This window comes from Maniola jurtina, chromosome 1 (genome assembly GCF_905333055.1).
Source record: "Maniola jurtina chromosome 1, ilManJurt1.1, whole genome shotgun sequence".
NCBI classification, from domain to species: Eukaryota; Metazoa; Arthropoda; class Insecta; order Lepidoptera; family Nymphalidae; genus Maniola; species Maniola jurtina.
This window is the reverse complement of record NC_060029.1, coordinates 11219956-11240694: the sequence shown is the minus strand read 5'-3', so window position 1 is coordinate 11240694 and position 20739 is coordinate 11219956. Positions and strand designations below refer to the sequence as shown.

The 20739-nt window shown below is 34.8% G+C and overlaps 1 protein-coding gene across 1 annotated transcript in view; it reads left to right on the top strand.

The window, feature by feature from the left end:
* Positions 1 to 147: 147 nt before the first annotated feature.
* The window catches only part of LOC123864278 (FYVE, RhoGEF and PH domain-containing protein 4-like), a 34689-nt gene continuing 14097 nt past the window's right edge, over positions 148 to 20739 (top strand). The window contains exons 1-5 of the mRNA XM_045904589.1: positions 148 to 1400; positions 9559 to 9808; positions 11335 to 11421; positions 13912 to 14229; positions 14751 to 14891. Of these exons, the coding sequence (XP_045760545.1) occupies positions 280 to 1400; positions 9559 to 9808; positions 11335 to 11421; positions 13912 to 14229; positions 14751 to 14891 (1917 nt within the window). The 5' untranslated portion in view covers positions 148 to 279. The remainder of the gene's footprint in view (positions 1401 to 9558; positions 9809 to 11334; positions 11422 to 13911; positions 14230 to 14750; positions 14892 to 20739) is intronic.

Sequence of the window (20739 nt, the reverse complement as noted above, 5' to 3'; positions counted from 1 at the left end):
ACGAAAGCATATCAACAGCTAGGTTATCACAAAAATTTATTGATCTTATTGGGTAATTAAGAAAAACTTGTTGACGGTTTAGCACTTAAAAGTATAATAATTACTGACGTAGTGGCGGGCAGCGCAAGGGGCGCGGGCGCCGTCCGCCGTCACGCCGCCAGTCGTGGTTCGTTGTCAACACGAGCGCGCGCCGAGTATGCGCAGCCACATCGCGCGTTGATATGTGTACGTTTCCTCGGATTTTCTGGTGCTTGTGCAATACCTGAACGCCTGCACGACATGATGTCTCGGGAGGACGTCAGAACACGTTTCATTGACGAGTCTTCATCGGGACACGTCTCCGATGACGACGAAGTCGAGTTGAGAAAAGACAAAAGAAGTGTCAAACAAATGATTCAACGTTTCGAAAGGACGGGTATCAATCTCGGAGGTTCGAGTGAATCCTTGGAAAGATTCAAGGATCCGATGTTGGGAAGTTTATCAAGTATTGTCAACCCCATTCAGATACATTTTCAACATTTATCCCCAGTGCCTAAGACTCAAGATAGAAATTCAAATGTATCAGTGAACTCGATATTATCAAATGTTTCGGAAGTAAGTTACGAATCGAGTTCTTCGGGTTTCATGTCTGACAGGAAGTCTTACTCAATAAAGCCTCACAGACCAGCTCCGCCTCCACCAGAGCCTTTTAACGACACTTCTTCTATAGATAGTAAATCTTCTGTACCTGAGAGTGTGGCAGTCGAAAGACGCTTTTCGTTTACTACACCTTCCTCATCACCTGTAGTATTGCGACGTAGTCGACAACCCCCCGTTATACGAAGGAAATCTTCAATAGGAAGTCAAGGTCGTATGGGTGAAGCACATTGGTCTTACGGTGTTAAACAGTGCGACCTAGAAAAACTGCTAAGATTGAAACTTTCAGAAACATCTGATAATGAATTAGACATAAAGGAAAACAAAAGTAGAATAATAAATAGCAAATTATCATCATCAAATGAAAGTAGTAGTGACGACTCTAATGACAGTGATAAATTAAAAGAAGGTGAAGAATATGTAGTTAATAATGATGACGGTAGAGCTGAAACTCTATCGACGGACCAGTCGACAGATACTTTAATGAATGAATATGAAAGTGATGAAGGCGATAATTTATCTAGTGCGTCTGAGGAACAATGTAATTTTGACAATGTTAGCATTAAATCTATATCATCTCTGGATATGGTGCCATATCAGAAGTATGATAGTATCACGGTTTCATCAGATGAATTCGGCTCAGAGGTGTGCCATGCACCGGATACAGAATTCCTCACAGTTAGTGCAGTAAACGAGTGGTGTGTTACAAAGTCCATAGAACCGGTATTGATGCCAGTGGAATCCAAAAAGGAGAAATATAGAAGGTGAGGTCATTTAGCTTTTTTCTTGATATCACAAGAAGTATCTGCGATACCGTCAAGGCTTTGTCATACATATCTGATAATTTAAAGTTATCGCTTTACTGCTAGAGTGTAATGATAATAATATTATGCGTGATAATATTGAATATACGAGTAATGCGTAGGTACTTATTTATTCGAGTTACTCAAATAAATACTGGGGATTCCATTGGCAATGATGCGCATTATCAAAATTGATTTCAGGTTTATTACCAAAAACCGTGGTTGCTTGACCACAGCATATATTATAATCATTGTAAATTCCTCATATATCAACGCTTATAATCAACTTATAATCGAAGCGATATACAATAGGTGTGCATCTATAAAAGAGCTGACAGGTGATTATAACACACATGCACACGTTACAGACAAGTTCGAGCTATGTACGAGGTTTCACCTTGATGTTTATTCATATGGTTCGAGGCAAGTAGGTATTTGTAATTTACATGTACTTTACTATCAGTATTAGATTAGAGCGGCAATATCAGACAACTTTGTCTAACTGTTTTGAAATAATGGACAAACGTAGTAACTTAATTTTCTTTTAGCAAAAAAGGTCAAGTGAAATTAAGATGTATCTACCTACTTGTATCAATTAAGTGATAAACCTTGTTCAGGTACCTACTAGTAGTAGTTATCTTATCTTATTTTGATAAACGTAGGTAGGTACATTAAAAGTAACCTACAATTTTATTTATATATGATTTGACGAGCAATAAATTTTAGAGTCGTCATCAAATCTATTAGGTTATTTGATATATCCGATAATGATTGATGCAGATTCTAGTGAACTAAATAAATGTCGTTATCATACTCAGCGCATTAGTTAATTTTATATTATGTACGGCCTATGCTTATCTATTGACAACGTCATAGTGATTTAATTGTAAGCATTTGATGACAGTATAGATTGTTATCATAGGTCATTAGATTTAACTGTATAACTATCCTAATGACCTGTTCTGGACTTCGTTTGTGTTGGTGTTTGCTGGCGCGCGTGCTCTGCCTTTTTGGAGTGTTTTTTTTTTTTTTTGTTAAAAGTGGCCGAGTTTTGTGTTTTACTGGTGTTTTTGGTGGTGGAACTGATTGGGAAGCGCTCTAAAGGGGTGCCGCGCGTGTGTCGGCGAGCGCCAGCACAGACGAAGTCCATACAATTGTTTCCCTAACTTGTAAATAGCTACAAACTTGACATTGGTTAATCTTTGTAAAGCCAGACGAGAGAGAAAAAAAGAACTATCCTAAAAGAACTGGCCTGATACCTGATAGTACATCCTTTCAAAAGAAAAAAAATCTACTTATTTTTGGAGCCGATATTAGGTTCTACCGAAGACAATCGCGTCGTAGTAATAAAAACCTCTTCTGTTTTTGAATCATTTTTAAATATCATTAAATGTAATGCGACATTAAAAATCTTAAAACCTAGGCACTGAATATATCTAATCAATAATAAATCATATCTTTAAAAATTAGAATCACCTGAGGTGAATATTTACATTGATGTTATGTTTATCGTTAAAATAAAAATCCAAAAACATTAATTTTGAAATTGAAATTAGTGTCGATTGCGTATACGATAGTTTAACGAAAGATAGGAGTAATGTTTATAAACACTAGCTTAATGTTGATAATAATGCCACTCTCGAATATGAGGAATGAGTAATGTGCGAGTTGAATTATGAAAATAGCCTTGTATTTCAAATAAACATTTAGGTACTTACTTAATTGGCTACTGAGTACTGACGTCTGCCATGAAATTATTATCACTGGTTTCCGTTATCTATTTTTTAAAACGCATAAAACGAAACTTTATAGGTTCCTATATATTTTATACGTTTATGGCTATCTAACTATTAAAATAATATAAGCAACGTTCAATATTGTTTTCTGAAGTAAAGATCATTAGATTAACGTGTTGGAGGAACAAGTAACATTTTAGGTATTTTTGTCCGGGAAAGCTATTGGGGATAAAGATTGACTCTTATTTTTTCTCATTGAAACTAAGTGTGGGAGATTGATCACTACTAAATAAATAAGGCAATTTTTGTAAAGGTGATGCTTTAAATGCCAATACGAGAGTGTTTTGTTTTTAACATGTATTCAGCAATATGAAAGTCTTTTCTATGAAAGTAAATTAGGTGCTTATAGGCTTTTATTTGTGTACGCAAATGTAAGCCGCCTCTTATTAAACACTCAAAGGTTACTGTGGTCTATTCTAGATCTTCCCTATAAGTACTGTAAAAGGAGATTTTTCGTATAAAATAGATAATGTAAATTCGAAATCAAAATTTAACTATTTTATGTAGAACAACTAGTGAATCTTATGTTACGTCTAAGAGTACCAGTTTGGAATGAAGATTTTACTGATAAGATCCAGCAAGAAACTCAGCAGTTGCTCTTTCAAATAATAAAAAAGTTACAATATAACAATACACTACACCATCTTGTGGGCAACTGAAAGTTCAGCCGGTTGCTTCCCCGCAATTTTATTACTAAGGAATTTATCTATTGTATTAATTGTATTAATGAGTTTGTTTATTTACACAAGGTCTTTTGTATAATAGCAAATCAAAAATTCTTTTGGAACGATATTATTACAAAAGCAAAAATTAATGTATGAAATGTTTATTAATGGTTAAAAAGCCACACGTTCTTTATTAAAGTCTCGCTCAAAAATAGCTCACATCGATAATTATTATTATTGTTACAGTTCATTACAGCACTGAAACTTTCGGACATTAATTATTGCATATTCGGCAGATGTTCGGGGATAATCATATTTTATTGTGAGTGAAAAGCAGCTTTTGTTTCCCATTCATAACGATGCCGCAGCTTTATTATCACTTCGCGTACATGCTATAAAAATATTCGAAGCTATCTGTTTGGTCAATTTGGGATAATTTGGATCGGGAGCTAGGCACTATAAATTTTCAACAAGTATAAATACAAGTATAAATTAAAAATTTATAAAACCCCCAACAAGTGAAGGTTACAGTAATAACTAGAAAAGAGTTGATAGCTTTCAAACGGCTGAACCGATTTTCTTGGATTATAGCTAAGAACACTCTCGATCAAGCCACCTTTCAAACAAAAAGAAAAACTAAATTAAAATCGGTTCATTAGTTTAGGAGCTACGATGCCACAGACAGATACACAGACACACATATACACACGTCAAACTTATAACACCCCTCTTTTTGGGTCGGGGGTTAAAAATGACAAATGCTTCACTAAATTTTGTTACCCAAAACTTAAAACTTGGAGACAGCTATAAGTGAAATTTTATTGCAACAAAGGTCCAGATTGAAGTACCTACCTACTTAATACATTGAGACAATAAGAATACTGTTGAGCTAGGGTGCAAAAGTGATCTTACTAGGTACTTAGCATATATACTTTTTGGGTATGCTGATTACGAAAATGATATCCATTTTCAATTTTGAAATGGCCTACGACGCGACGGCTGCGTAACTACTGTCTGATAGCCGTGCAAAAAGATATTATATTACTTAGGAAGTAGATAAACCAGTCAGATCATACCAGAATAATCAAAACCAGGTGGCTCTCCGTCATCAATGGGTGATACAACCTACCGAAGACTTGGGTCTATTTTACGGGACATTGCTGTTCTAGTTTTATGAGAACTCTCTGGTATATCTACTGTTTAGTGTCTAGTTGCTATTATTATGTGTACTATTATCAAGGTATAATACCACCTTACATTATAATATCTTCTACAATATCTGTTTCACATGGATATGTTTGAGAACCATACCTACGAATTAAAACGCTGGCTATTAAAAGGTGCGCAGAAAAAATTTCATTGTAAAGTTTTAAGTTACATTTAATCATTAGATTGTGGCAAAACTCGTTTTATATATATTTTATTATCTACTGAGCAAGTTGTTACTGATACAAGGTCACTTACCTTAGTATATAAATTGCGATATCGCTATACAAATAGTACGTGTACCTGTAATGTATTTATCGATATCCTACTTACCTAAAAGATTTCACCAAATTTTTAAAATCCCTATTAAATCTTAAAATAGGTATTATTTAAAACAATGTCGCAAATCGCAATCTTCTTTTCCCAAAGCCTCACATAAGCGAATACACAGAGCCAAAGTATGTGTATTCGGGACTTCTAAACTTTGTAGATTTTCTTCTGCCTCTTCCTCTAATTCTTCTTTGATTCTTTGTAAATTTGTGGTTTCTTGTACTAAGCAATTCGTTTCCTCGGGAATTTGGAATGCCCTTCCGGTTTTTGTTTTCCCCGACAGTTACAATATTGGCAACTTCAAAAGAATATGCATTTTCTAGGCAGGCGCACTCCATCCATCTTAGGATGCATCTTCGTCACTATTTAGGGTAATTGCAACTAAACCCAAGCCTACCTACAAAACAGGCCGTAAATCAAAAGAAAGAATTATAGTTAGGCTAAAATATATCAATAAGTAATTTTTATTAGTGCAATTTTCATTGCTGGGATGGAAGTTGGAACTTCAGTATAAGCTATGTCACTTGGTAGTTACGTAGGTAATAAGTAGTTAGCGATTGGTTTTGTGTTATTTATTTCCATTTGAGTTGGTTCTGTAAAGAAAGTGAAAATATTCGCGCTCACATTTTGTCGCTGTTCAGCAAGTTTAATTTTAAAATCGTGTTAAAGCAATTTCGATGTTAATGATCGTATTTTACATTTCACCTGACTATGGGTTGAGAGGGGAAACGTAGTGCTTTTTGATATAATTCAGGTATGATTATTCAAAAGTATATTCGTAAATAAATAAATAAAATCTAGATTTTATTTTTTTATTTACAATAAAATCTAGATTTTATTTATTTATTTACGAAATAAATAAAATCAAATGAAAGTTAGAACTAACTAGAAAGTTAAAACTAAATAATAAAATCAAATTTAAAACTAAAAATCTAAATTCATTTCAGAGACACATCGAAATCGGATCGGAATATTAGAAAATATTGTTGCAATATATTTAATTTATTCATGCTTATTTACCGTAGTAATATTTTGTTCACTAAGCAGGTTTCTAGAATAGAATCTTGGACGAATAGAATGTAAAAAGTGGAGATTTCCCTTCCACCTGGGATCTTGAAATATTAAGTACTGGTAGCCTTGACGTTTGTGATCTTGTTGCTCGGATCGTTAAAGCTTTGGACAGACACAACGCGTGACGGAAACGTGACGACTCTTAAAATAAAAATAATTTATTGTATAGAAGCGGGTTTTACTTTGTGGAAGTCAAGAATACAAAAGGAACAACTAAACGCGCAGCTCAAACTACTTGACGGATTGGGCTGAAAGTCATGCATATAGCTAGTATGACGTAGACACCCGTTAAGAAAAGATCTTTCAAAATCTACCCCTAAGGGGATAAAAAGTGGTTTTTCGTGTTTACAGTGTATCCAATCTATGTCTTAGTATTAAATATAAATATTATATAACGACGAGGTAAGTCTATTGTCCTGTTGCCTAAGAACAATCACTGCGACATATATTTCCCTCGTGGCTTTTTTGAGAAAGCGTTTTCGCATTGATTATGCTTGGGCTACTGCTTTACAGCTGCCCTTGCATGGCTACTGCTCCGCGTAGTACAAGCCTAGAAATATCTAGCAAAATAACATATAACATAATTACACCGCTCGTAGGTAGGTGAGCTATGCTGGCTACTTATATCGTATGTATATGGACAAAGATTAACAAGATTATTCTTAGTTTAGTCACGTGCAAAGTAATAATTAAATTATTTTCTGCAAGTAGGTGCGCAGTACACACCTACATCTTAGATGTGTTCCAAGTGTTACAATAGCACGGTAGAGAATAGAGATACAAAGTAGTAGAGATATTAGGTAGGCACAAAGTAGAGAGAAATAAAATTTCAAATTACTTATTAATTTTATAGACGTCAAATTGTTGCTACCATGAGCACTGAATAAGTATACTGTTTATTTTTTTAATAGGCAACTAAGTCCAAATAATAACCGGCCAAGTGCGAGTCAGACTCGCGCCCCAAGGGTGCCGTACTTTTTCCGATATTTTTCACGATAAACCAAAAACTATTATGCATAAAAATAAATAAAAATCTGTTTTAGAATGTACAGGTAAAGCCTTTTCATATGATACCCCACTTAGTATAGATATCTTACTTTGAAATTTGAAACAAATTTTAATATTTTTTTAATGAGGTAACCACAAATTCATGGTTTTCGGATTTATTCCTTTACTTGTGCTATAAGACCAAATTTCATGATTCTAAGTCAACGGAAAGTACCCTATAGGTTTTCTTGACTGACACGACGGACGGATGGACGGACGGACAGACAATAAAGTGATCCTATAAGGGTTCCGTTTTTCCTTTTGATGTACGGAACCCTAATAAAACATAAAATACTATAAATACATACAAAATAATATAAAAAATATATTTAGTCTTCCCCATAGCGAAGGTAGACACTATCCCTCAGGCACATACGACGTTTTATCTGATAGGTACAACGCACGAGTTTATACCGCACCAAAAGTTTTTGTAAAAATACCAATTTTTCTTGACTCATTATTTTTGTTGGTCATTATTGCATTTGTCATGACGTCATCACCAAGTCAAGGATCCCTATTTTATCTCCAATTCAATATGATTCAATAATAATATCAGTATAGTTTACCAAATACGATTTGTAGTATTGATGAAATGACAAATAGACAAACTTCTAAACTCGTGTAGGTATGTTCATATTATAAGCCTCGGATTTTGATGTGTCAAGCATCAACATAAGATAGTATTTTATTATTATCCTTGTATATAAATAGAGTTATATCAGTGACTTGATTAGTTATTTTTATATTATTGGGTAGTAGTATCTAAATGGGAAACCGATAAAACAGAACGGAAGAAAACCGTATTTCACTTACCTATCTCTAAAAGATCTTGTTAAACATGTCAAGTTTTTGATACCAAGATAATATATTTAGATATGTTATTAGGTATAAAAGATATCTAAAATGTTATACATGTATTCTGTAAATGCCAAGAATTTGCATTTAAAAGATGCGAGTGAGCCAAAATTGTAGAGGTCAAGTGGAAATCTCTGCATATAAAAACTGAAATTAGAATATTAGGTAATATTGGCTAAATGTCTACTTACTAGAATTGGCAAATAAGCGGTGATAGCCTAGTAGTAAGCTGGCCTTTTATTAGGATGATCCGGGGTTCGATTCCGGGCACGCACCACTTTACTTTTCGGAGCTACTCGTATGTGCGTTTGCTCTGTTCAGTTGAACTGTGATTTAATAGATCTTGCCTAAGAGTTTTCAATTTTATAGTTTTTAATGTTAGCCGGCATGGTGCTGCTCTTGCTCCCTTGCTCAGTAGTGGGCCAGCGATGGGTTGTAACTTGAGATGAAGGTACTAGAATATTTATCTAGCTGTAGAGATGCAGAGCATAATTCATGCGACAAACACATATTGTAACGAAATTCCGGGTTTTAGACAATATGAAATTAATTAAATTATATTAAAATTCAACAACTACTATAATTCCAATGCATAAGTTATACTGCAATCTTGACGTAATATTATGTATGTGAAAAGCAAGGAAGAGTGAAATGTATGAAATTTTCAATAGAGAAAAGCTTCCGTAAACTTATTCAACATATTTCTCGCTGAGGTCATTCGGTTTATTTTAAACAGACGCGCGGGCGTCGCTGATGCCAAGGTTACTTTATGTATATTATGAATCGTATCTATATAATTAGACTATTTACGTATCTATTAATTCTTAATCATCGATCTAATTTGTTTATGAAACAATCAAAATATGCTCAAGTTTTTAAAACAAATTGTATTAGGTAATGTATACTGTATTATGTAGGTGGTCGTTGTCATCCACTTCTTGACATCAGACTCTTGTAGGGACCTTCACATGGCCCGGTCTTGTATCAACTGCATCCAGCGGCCCCCTGAGCTGTCTGTTTTTGATATTGAATTAAATTGATTGCCATATTTTATTTTTTTCAGGCAACTTGCATTTTTCCGTATTCATTTCGACAATGATTTTGGCATTAAAAGATACGTGTCCGAATAATGTTTTTGTTTGTGCGCAGGCGACTGACAGAACGTGTGAACGAGCTACTTCACACGGAAAACGTTTACGTGGAGCGATTGAGGCACGTCGTAGAAGACTACATTCCAGAAATGACGAAAGAAGACGTACCTCCAACGCTCAAGGGCATGAAAGCGGATATTTTTGCCAACATTGAAAGGATATGCCGATTTCATGCTGAAGAGTTTCTACCAGCTTTAAGAGACTGTGAAAACGATCTCAGAAAACTTGGACAGTGCTTTCGGCGATTCGTGAGTACAATATTTAGGTAGACCATGCCTGCGAGTCCGCCCTTGGCTGTGAACTTGAGCTGTTTATGGCAAGTGTACCTATTCGGAGTGGTCGCCATACAAACGGAGTTTGATTCCCATGTCAATATGAACCAATTAAACTTTATAGGCAAGTTTTACAAGTTATTTACTATCTGTATTTGTAGTTTGTCAGATTTTGATAAAAATATGTAGGTGTATGCCTACATATTTCAAATTCTACATACGTAGGTAGTTTAGAAGTTACATAGGCCCATTTGTATGAAACTGTATATTTTTAATAAATAGGATTAAAATTCCGTCGTTTGTATGGAGAGCGCCCCGAATACACTCCATATAAAAGCCACCATCCACTCAGTTATGCCACATGAGTAGATGTTATGATACACAGACTTTTTCTTCAGCGATGTCCCTTCGTAATAAAATAGAAAATAATATTTACGGCAACACATTCTTCTGCTCCAATCAAAGAAGAGATGAATGTACGAGTATTTATATACAGACTAGAGGATGCCCGCGACTTCATCCGCGTGGATTTAGGTTTTTACAGATCCCGTGGGAACTGTTTGATTTTCCGCGATAAAATACCTAGGTCAATTACAGGGACGCAAACTACCTTGCTACTAAATGTCATACAAATCGGTTTAGCGGATGGGTTTTTAGGAATCCCGTGGAAACTCTTTGATTTTCCGGGATGAAAAGTAGCCATGTCCGTCCCCGGAATATAAGCTAACCCTGTACCTTTCGTCAGCATCGGTTAAACTGTTGGGCCGTGAAAAGGTAGCAGACAGACAGACAGATACACTTTCGCATTTATAATTAATATTACTTTGGATTATAGTTTAATGTACGAGTAGCTACAATTTGTTACGCTCTTTGAAACACGTTGCATATTTTAAGTAAGAAATTCCAGTGAGTGCTTATAATCAATTATAGCAATCGTTAAGAATTGGTGTCACGGTCCGAAGTGGTGCGTGATTCCATGCTTTGTTTTCCGTCCATTATGAAAATAACGTTCCTTTCTTCGTAAGAGTTGCAAAAAGAATTTTCAATGTAAATTTAGAGGCCGTTCGCGACTTTTTGGCTCGTGCATTCATGCCTAATATACAGTGCATTCTTAATATACAGTTCATTGTTAGTAATTGTAATAATAACACTAATATTATAAAGCCAATCTTTAAAATTCCGTTGAATTTTAAAGTCAGAGGATATTCTGAGATAGATGAACATAACCACAGCAACTGTGTCGAATCTAGGACCAAAGAGCAAATAAGCCGTCAAAACCGGTTGAGAGCTTTCTGTATTTTCATTGTAAACGTGATGTCTCTGAATTTATTGTATATCTCATCTTTTATTAGAAATCGATGAATGAATATCTTAGCATTTTCAAGTAAGCCAACGTTTAGTTTCCAGTTCTACAAAGAGTAGAAAGTTTTCTGCAAATACTTACCAGTGTGTTTTACGTAAAGGATTGCGCAAATGTTTTAACTTTGTTTCTTTTTTTTTAGGAACAAAGGTTTAACATGTACGTAATGTACTCTAGAAATAATAAGAGAGCCACGAGACTGGTGTATGAACACAAACATTTCTTCCAGGTAAGCGCTTGTTATCATTTAAGGTTTGCACACAAATGCGCCATTGCTAAAAACGCAACTTCGTAGGGTACCTACCTACTTCACGTGATTACATATTATAAGTTTTATAGTTACACGGTGAACTTACTGTATGAAAAACATTTACACTTCTGAGCGCACCTAGGACCATTCGGAGTCATCACACGCTGGCACCATCGCGCTCTGCATTGTGATTATTATAACTCAATCATCACAACTCGTACACATGTACGCGCGCAACTTGACTTCCTACAACACCGTCGCGCGTCGCTTTCGTCGCAGTTTGTGTGTGTACAAGCCTTTACAATAATTATTCAATTTTATTTATAGCTGCTTCACTCTGGCTATTACAATCGTATATCCGGCACTTATCTTTGATAGGAAAACCCGTGCAAAAAGTATTTTTTACGTTTTTATCAGTCATGAAACGTTGTTTTTGTCAGTATGAATATATTTATTCACGTCCAGGGGGGTTTTAATAAACCCGTTTAAAGATAAATAATGTGACAAGTTTCGTTAATCATGGATTTTAGTTACCACGTTACAGTCCTGAAAATTACTGTATAGCATCGTAAAACAGCATATTTATTATACTTACGAGCAATTTAATATCAACTCACATTTTTAGCGCACACCTACGCTCAAATGTGAGTCAATTTGAAATAGATTATTTGTTGTTTATACATAATTTAATCAACCTATGATAGATACGTATTAATCTAAGTCAAATTAGCTTAGGAATTTACAGTACTTTTTTGTTTCGTTAATTTTGCCGTTGTACAAAGTAAACATGCAGGAGAAAATATATAATCTCCGTCGGCATTACCAATATCCCACAAATACGCTTATATCACGGCGAAGCGTGATCGCAATTATTTCCTCATTCCTGATGTTACGGTGTATGATAAAGCGATGTTATGTACTCTCATCATACCGTTATATTTGCTCAAACACTGAGTGCGATTACAGATCATGTTTTGTTTAAACTTTGAACAAAATTTTAATACATAATTTCGATATCTTAATAAAACTTTATTAGCTTGGCTTCCTGCAATTTAATTTATTTTTATGTAGATAATATCATCTAAACTAATATTATAATGAGCTAAAGTTTATAAAGTTTTGCATAATATAGGGTGTAATATCCGGAAGTGATGATTCAATTCTGAAAATTCTTTCACTGATAGATATCTATAAATTACAGGAACGAAATCCCTGGAAAAAGCTAGTATAGGTAATAAGCATAGTTAGGCATATAATTATGTATATACAAATCACATTAAGATTTTAATGACGGACTGTATTAGTTACGAAAAAATATCTCTCGAATGATTTTAAAAATGCACGAGGCCTACAAATGTGAAGAAAAGTTATCTTACACGAGACATTTTCTTATTAAGAAGTTTTAGAGAGAAAGTTTTTATATTGTTTCGTTCTATTTCCATTCTAACAAACTTCTCAGTCTACTTATTCGGATAAAATTCTGCTCCAGTAATCCTGCTCCTCGATCGCGATCACATATCATTTGACCTAAATTTCTACCATAGCCAGTGAAAGCCTATTCAAACTTAGTGCCAATCGATACTAATCTAATCTACTATTAGGTCTCAAACCAAAAATATATGGGCCTTGACTGTAAATATAGAGGCATGATTAACTTTAGTGTAAACAGCGAACATACTCGGTTTCGTAATGAAGAAAATTCTCCTATCTTCCCTTTTATCTGCAATAATGTTACGAGATAATATTGTTTCGGGACTTGTATGTAGATTGCTAAGACAAATTCCAGTAGGCTTATGTATGTTACGAAGCCTAGATTCTGATAAAGCTAGCATTATATACCTAAAACTATTGACTTTTACTAATACAAGTATGCTGGACTTGCGATTGCTGTCCTATTTTGGAAGCAATTTGGTTTTCGCCATTTTGGCGCTGATAGCAGTAGTGAGCGTCATGTGAGCGTATTCGGAACTAGTGTTAGTACTGTTAGTGATAAGATATCTGTGAACATACAGGGTATAACCAGAACTGTAGCAAAAACTTAGCATTATTATTAAGTTACCAGTTTTAATGATTTAGTATATTTCAAACTCGCATTGTACCTATAGTGTGCAAAACTCGAGTCAATGCCATACCTACGACGCGGCATTGGCTTTGAGTGATCTATTTACGGAACGTTCATTGTCCTCTAGCGTAAGCCAGATGTTTTATTTGCAATAAATTGTGAACTTTTAAAAATACAGGATTTTTAAATATTTTTCCTAGTTTTTTATGGTATATTATTATCGGTCGTCATCAGTACTATCACCTGTCTTCATTTTTGCTGGCGTTCTGGTTACAGTCTGTAAAGTGTCAATTTAAATTCCCGCTACGCTCGGTGAGGTGGGGCGCATCGGCCCACCTCTTCCAGCGCACTTGTATCTATGTGTCCATTATATTATGAGTCCTAAACAGATGTTACTTGTTTTGCAGGAACGACAATTAGAATTAGGCGATAGATTAGATCTCTCTAGCTATTTATTAGAACCAGTGCAAAGGATACCGAGGTACAAACTGTTTTTGGACGATCTAGTGAAAACTTACACAAATTATGAAAATGAGAGGTGTGAGTCAGATTCAAGAATATCTAAGTTAAGTGTAGATAGTGATGAGACGGGTGGAAGTAATGGAGAGTCGTCTGATGCTGACGAGACGCCTTTGGAGAGTTTGAAACTGGCAAAAACTATGATTGAATGCGTTTTGACAGCGATTGATGGAATAATGGCGCTAGAAAATATTACAGATTGCCCAGTAAGTACAGCTTATAGTGTAAATTGTCACTGTTATTACACTTATTTTCATTAACGCCAAGATAAATGGTTTAGATACGGTTAGATACACATGTAAGGTTTATTACCCGCCTTTTAATCTGAACATACATAAAGGATAGCAACTAATGTTATATCTTTACTGGAAATTCCATTTTCAATCCATGTTATAAATGACATAATATTATGTAGATAGTTGTGGTTATTGACTTTGCACTTAAATAAAAAGAAGCAACAGAGCGTATCTTACGCATCTAAACAATAGCTTGTAAAAAATAAACTTTGGATAAAATACACATACAAAAAACACTAACACAATCCTTTTTCGCCAACCACAAAATGATAAAAAATTCAAACGAATAGAAATCTTAGTACTAGATGCTTATTTAATATTTTAATTTATTCAAATGCTATTAACTTGCTAACTATAAATGTTCCATAATGACGTTTCTCTGCTAAATTTAGATCTTAAATTTGCGTAATACAGTTTATTTTTCTTTACAGTCGTACCTCAATCTACTGAATCAGGGTCGACTATTGCGTCAAAATGAGTTCTACGCAATGGACAGCGCGCGCCGGCGCCGGCAACTTATGCGGGTCTTTCTCTTTGACAAGTTGGTGCTCATCACTGCAGTTTATCGAAAGGTCAGTACGCTCTTATTATAGTTTATAGCCCGTATCTCCATTCAGTTCTTCCTCCATTATTTATGTTGTGTCAACGCAATCAGATACCACGAGAACTTACATACCTATTAAATAATACTCTAACCTGTACTGTTTTCATGGAATATTTAAAGCGGCTCAGTAAATAATTCCAAACATATATTATAACTGCATAAATTATTATTTATACATGTTATCAAAAATTGTGGAATCAGGAAGAATTGAGTCTTCATAGTTCAAGACAAGTTGGTAAAACTTTAATAAAATTATAAAATGTGACACAAAGTACCAAAAACCTGACCTGAAAACCTGAAAACTTCTCTTAAGCATTAAGATACGTTTCAGTATTCGCCCGTTAGTTCTGATAATATAATTTAACATTTAATCAAATATGCGCAGACCAGTGATGCGCAAAAATCAAGTGAACTCAGCATAAGATAGATACGTATAAAAATACATAATATTATAGAATTGATAATGAAATAAAATGTTTGCAATTGTAATATTTTTACTGTTATAACTGTTACAGTAATGAATCATTTCGTTATGATTCATTGCTTATCAAATTGCAATAAAAATTAGTTTATTTTATTGTCCGCATTGTTGTGGTAGCTGCTGGGTCTTTCGGCCGGCCCGAGATAAGAGGATGTATATAATAAATAAGGCCTGATTTATTTTACACTGAGAGCTCTTAAAGAATAAATTTTGTTCATGTAAATCATGCTAGATAGTAGACACGACCAATGAACGATTATGACGATAATAATATGGTTTTTTTCATTTATATATAAGCCTTCATAGAATAGCAAAAAGCATCGATCTCCATACTCCATGTACTTACTTACGTATTAAAAGCCGGTTGAAGCATATAGTGTACTGGTATAACAAGCACAATTAATAATAAAATTAACATTTCAAAAACTTGTTTATATCTCTCGAATAATAATTATGATGATGCTACTGTTAATTTTCCTGTTAACAGAGCTCTCTCCGTCACTTACTCCATACAATCGTAGTTCCCATTTCATTTGAATATTAAGCAACCAAAGTCCATGAAATTTTGCAGACATAGTCTAGAAACTAATATCTGTGTCTGTGGTGTTTTAGATTTTTCTAAAAATATGTAGTTTTAAAATTACAGGGGCTCAAAGATTTGTATTTTTCTTTAAAAAAAGGCCCAACTTTGTGCTCGTTTTTCTAGACAACGAAGCAATTTAATGAAATTTGGAAAAACCACAGACCTAGAAAATTTAATGAATATTATGTAGTAAAAAAATTATCGTTATATATTTTATATTGTTATAATTATGTGGGAACTACGAAAACCAGAAATTACACCCAGAAATCTTGAAAATTTCGTGCTGTCTCGATTTGTGCAAGCGGGGTGGTGAAGTGCGGGGGACGACACGTGAAACTGACAGAAACTGACAGTCTAAACACACGGGCCACATTTAGACTGCAACCAACTCCAAACTTGTCGATAGGTCTAACTAAATACACTGGTACATTTCAACTTGCGTTAGACGTATGCGTTACCTACCGTTATGCGTAGACGTTGCCTGTAGATAAAAATATGTCTCATGTTTGCTGGCAATAGCGCATGCATCAAACCCTGCAAGTTGCAACTCTCTTGCAACCTATTCCTCACGCAATACGCACAGCTTTAATATTATAATTTTTGACAATGTATACTATATGTAATGCCATATCACAGGTCACTCTCTGATTTATTGCTAACAATTTACTTCCAAATGCAAAGAAATCTAAGTGTGTTGAATTCACACTGCCCAATACCAGGACCTTAAATGACATAAATTCATTGATAAATAATCATATGTTGAAAATAAAGGAGAACCCCGTGTTTCTCGGTATAATGTTAGATGCAAAGCTTCTATGGAACACCCACATATCAACACTTGATGGTAAACTCAGCTCTGCTGCTTACACTGTTAGAAAAATTCGACAGGTACTGACGTGGAAACTGCAAAAATTGTATATTTTGCTTATTTTCACTGTATTATGTCTTACGGACTCTTGCTATGAGATAAAGCGGTAGATATTGAGAAAAAAATGTATTACAGAAAAGGACAGGACGTGCAATTTATAATTTAAAACCGCGCGCTGCCATACAATAAAAATATAAGGAAATAAGTACCTTATCTATTATCTTATAGTAGCTTCTAAATATATTTACAACTAGCTAATGCCCGCAGCTTCGCTCGCGTGGATTTAGGTTTTTAAAAATCCCGATCCCATCGACATTTCCGACATTTCCCAGAACAAAAGTTGCCTCTCCGTAATAGCCCGTCCCCGGGATGCAACTTGTTTCTGTATCACGTAAGAATATTTAAACGGATGATCCTTTTCAAATCCCGAGGGATCACCAGGATTTAGGAATGCAATTTCTTACAGCATCAGGGTTGAGGTCAACGACAAAGTGTTTACTTGGTATAGATACCTTCAATATCAATTAATAATCGACACTTTTTAAATCCCATTAGCTTTAGTAGTCAGGTCCCCTGCAACATCAGGGTTGAGGAGTTGGAATCCAAATTTTTTATTGAACAATGTCGCAAACTTTCTTTATCGATTAAAAAAACTACCCAAAATTACGCAGTTAGGTTACCTGCCAAATTTCATGGTTTTGAGTCAACGGGAAGTACCCTAGAGGTTTTCTTGACACACACGACAGACAGAGAGATAGACAACAAAGTGATCCTATAAGAGTTCCGTTTTTCATTTTGAGGTACGAAACCCTAGAAAACGTAGGATCGGCATTCCGAACCAGTGGTAAATTTTTCTGACCATCCAAAAACACTTTGAAGTTTACCTAAAAGTTTACAGGAATAAAAATTTATCATTGTATTCCATTCCATTTCATTCTATTCCATTCTGTTCAAAGATAAATAGATAATAAAAATATTTGTCACCGAAACAATAATTTACGATACATCGACCAATATCAATTTAACTGATGACAATCTGACTATTACCAAAGTGAACGACTACTATAATATCTATTATATACGACTAACATAATATGTATTATAAATTGTGTGCCGTTTGCATTCTCACTAGGTTCTCATTAAGTTTGTTTTATTTGGTTAAACTTTCTGGCATTTATATTGTTATGACGTTTAGTTGGCAAATAGTCTCTTTATTGGCTGAAACTCTAAAATTCAGCCAATCACAACAAAGAAAATATTGTAATAATGATTGATGCAGCTTTCTGTAATTGAAAACAAAATATTTGACATTAACTTGAATGTGACAGTGTTTTCCGAATAGGGTTGCCAGAGGCCCCGTATTTTACTGGTTACCCCGTATTTCAGGATACAGAAACCTGTAATTATGAAAATAAAATACGGGGCAAATAAAACTAAATATTTTTATGGTTCCGTAACTCAAAAGCAAAAAAGAACTCTTATAGGATCACTTCGTTGTCTGTCAGTCTGTCAGTCTTTCCGTCTGTTCGTCTGTCCATTTGTCCTTCTATCCGTCTGTCATGTGTTCATGAACAAATATTAGTATTTTCAATTTTCAAAGTAAGATAACTACATATATCAAGTGGGTTATCATATGAAAGGGCTTTACCTGTTCATTCTAAAACAGATTTTTATTTATTTTTATGCATATTTTTTTAATGCATAACAGTTTTTGATTTCTCGAGTAAAATGTCGGAAAAAATACCCGAATACGGAACCCTCGGTGCGTGGGTCTGACTTGCACTTGGCCGGTTTTTTACAAATTCAGCAGGAGCTGGCTGGCGAAATCCAACACTGACGTTATGTCCAGTAGAAAGAATATTTTCCTTTTGCGGCAATGCGTAGCCGAAACCCACTCGATATTGATCATGGTCGTAGCCAAGGCGGCGGGGCTTGGTTTGAGGATGTAAGCCTTTTTTTATACAAGTTAGCCCGTGACTTTAATCTTTTCTAGTGGTAAGTGATGATGCAGTCTAATTTCTTGGCCGTTAGGGCCATACTAACCATATAACTAGCCATGACCGAAGCCTCCCACCAGACCAGAAATTTCGAAATGGCGACTGCGCCTGGGAAGCCGTCAAAAACCTAAGCCTAAAATAATACTTACACTATTTCTTGCATTTGCTTACCAATTTTTTTTTGGAAATATATCAAACATTTCGCGCTCACTTCACTCGCGCTTTGAATTTCTATTACTTGGTGTAAACCCCGCAATTTCGTTTGCATGAATTTAGATTTTTAAAAATTCCGTGGGGGATTTTCCGGGCTAAAAAGCCGCCTAAAAAAAATGTCTGGGATGCAAGTTACCTCTGAATAGTAAGTACCAAAATTTTGGTAAAGAAGATGGGCCGTGAAAGGGTAACAAATAGATAGGCAAATAGATATACTGTCGTATTCGTAATATTAGTATGGATAGGAAGCTTTAAAAATAAAATCTTGCTATGGCTACACTCGTTTCCCTTTCACTTTAATTTTTTCTGTATTGAACCAAAAACACTTACGCTCACTGCGCTCGCGCTTTTTTATTGTTGTATTTTATCTCACTGTCAAATTGAAAGGCGAAATTCCACTAACCAGGTAATTAGCCCATAAAGTTGGGCGAATGTTTTTTTCCTCATGACAGGATTCAGTTCCGGCCCTAATAAAACCTCTCCCGCAATCGATTCCTGGCTACGGCCATAGTATTGATACTGTGAAGGTGGAATTACAAATTAAATGTAATTTTAAGTTGAAATGAGAAGATTGTATGCATGAAATGTATAACATTTTGCTTTACAACACTAAGAGTTTTTAAAAGCTATCTATATAAATAAATCTTTTATTTAAAACCACATTGCAAACACAGTTCACCAATCAAGATACGGCAACATACAGAGAAAAAATACAAAACTTATAAATAAACTGAAATATCTAAATAGGCTTTCCATGCATTTCAGAGAGAACCACCGCCTATATATATATTCTTCAAATACTTCAAAATTTCAATTTTCTTCAAATCTAAACCCCGTATTTTTGATGGTGGTAGCCTGTAAATCAAAAAGAGCCAGGTGGCAACCCTACTTCGACCTAGACAGAATGAAAAATTGTTTTCATTACTCGGTATGCCTACTGCCATAGTGTGACAGAAAGTGTGACGGTAGTTGTGACCTCTGATTGGCCGACTCTCTTTCACTATTTGCTAAAATTGATGATTGCAACAACAATTTTTTCTTTTTTGTAATCGAAAACAGAACACGGACGTCAAACAGGTTGACTAATTGCAATCATTTCTGACCGGCTAACATTGTTCCGCTAGTGGCTCAAACTCACTGTCGCAGCAAGAACATGGTAAATTCAGCCAATCACAGCAATTTGAAATTTGGTTATCACAAATGTACCGATCTAGGAACCGAGAATGCACGAACCAGGGCAGATAGAGATGAGAACAATAATATCATACGTAGGAAATCGACGGGGGATCGTTGGCAAGGATAGCCTATGCGATTACTTTATCAAAAAAGTTAAAGCAGATAATGTGAACTTTCGACTTAGGACGTGATATTTTTATGCTTGTCGCATCACAGAAATGAAATAACTAATAAGTGATACCTATACAAGTCAATCATAAATACGTATATCATGAGGATAGTTAATTTTAAACTAGGATAGAAATACAATTCGTTTAGGTATTATGTCACAATTGTAAGTAACAGTTTCATCTAGGCCAATTGTCAAGGTAAGAAGTGCCATTACAAAATTTTAAAGAAGTCCAATGTCAAGAAAATCGATTGGAAATTTTGAGAGCAAAAGTATTTTTCATTTTATGAAAGCACTTCCATTTAACGTGCCGTATAATAAGATACTGA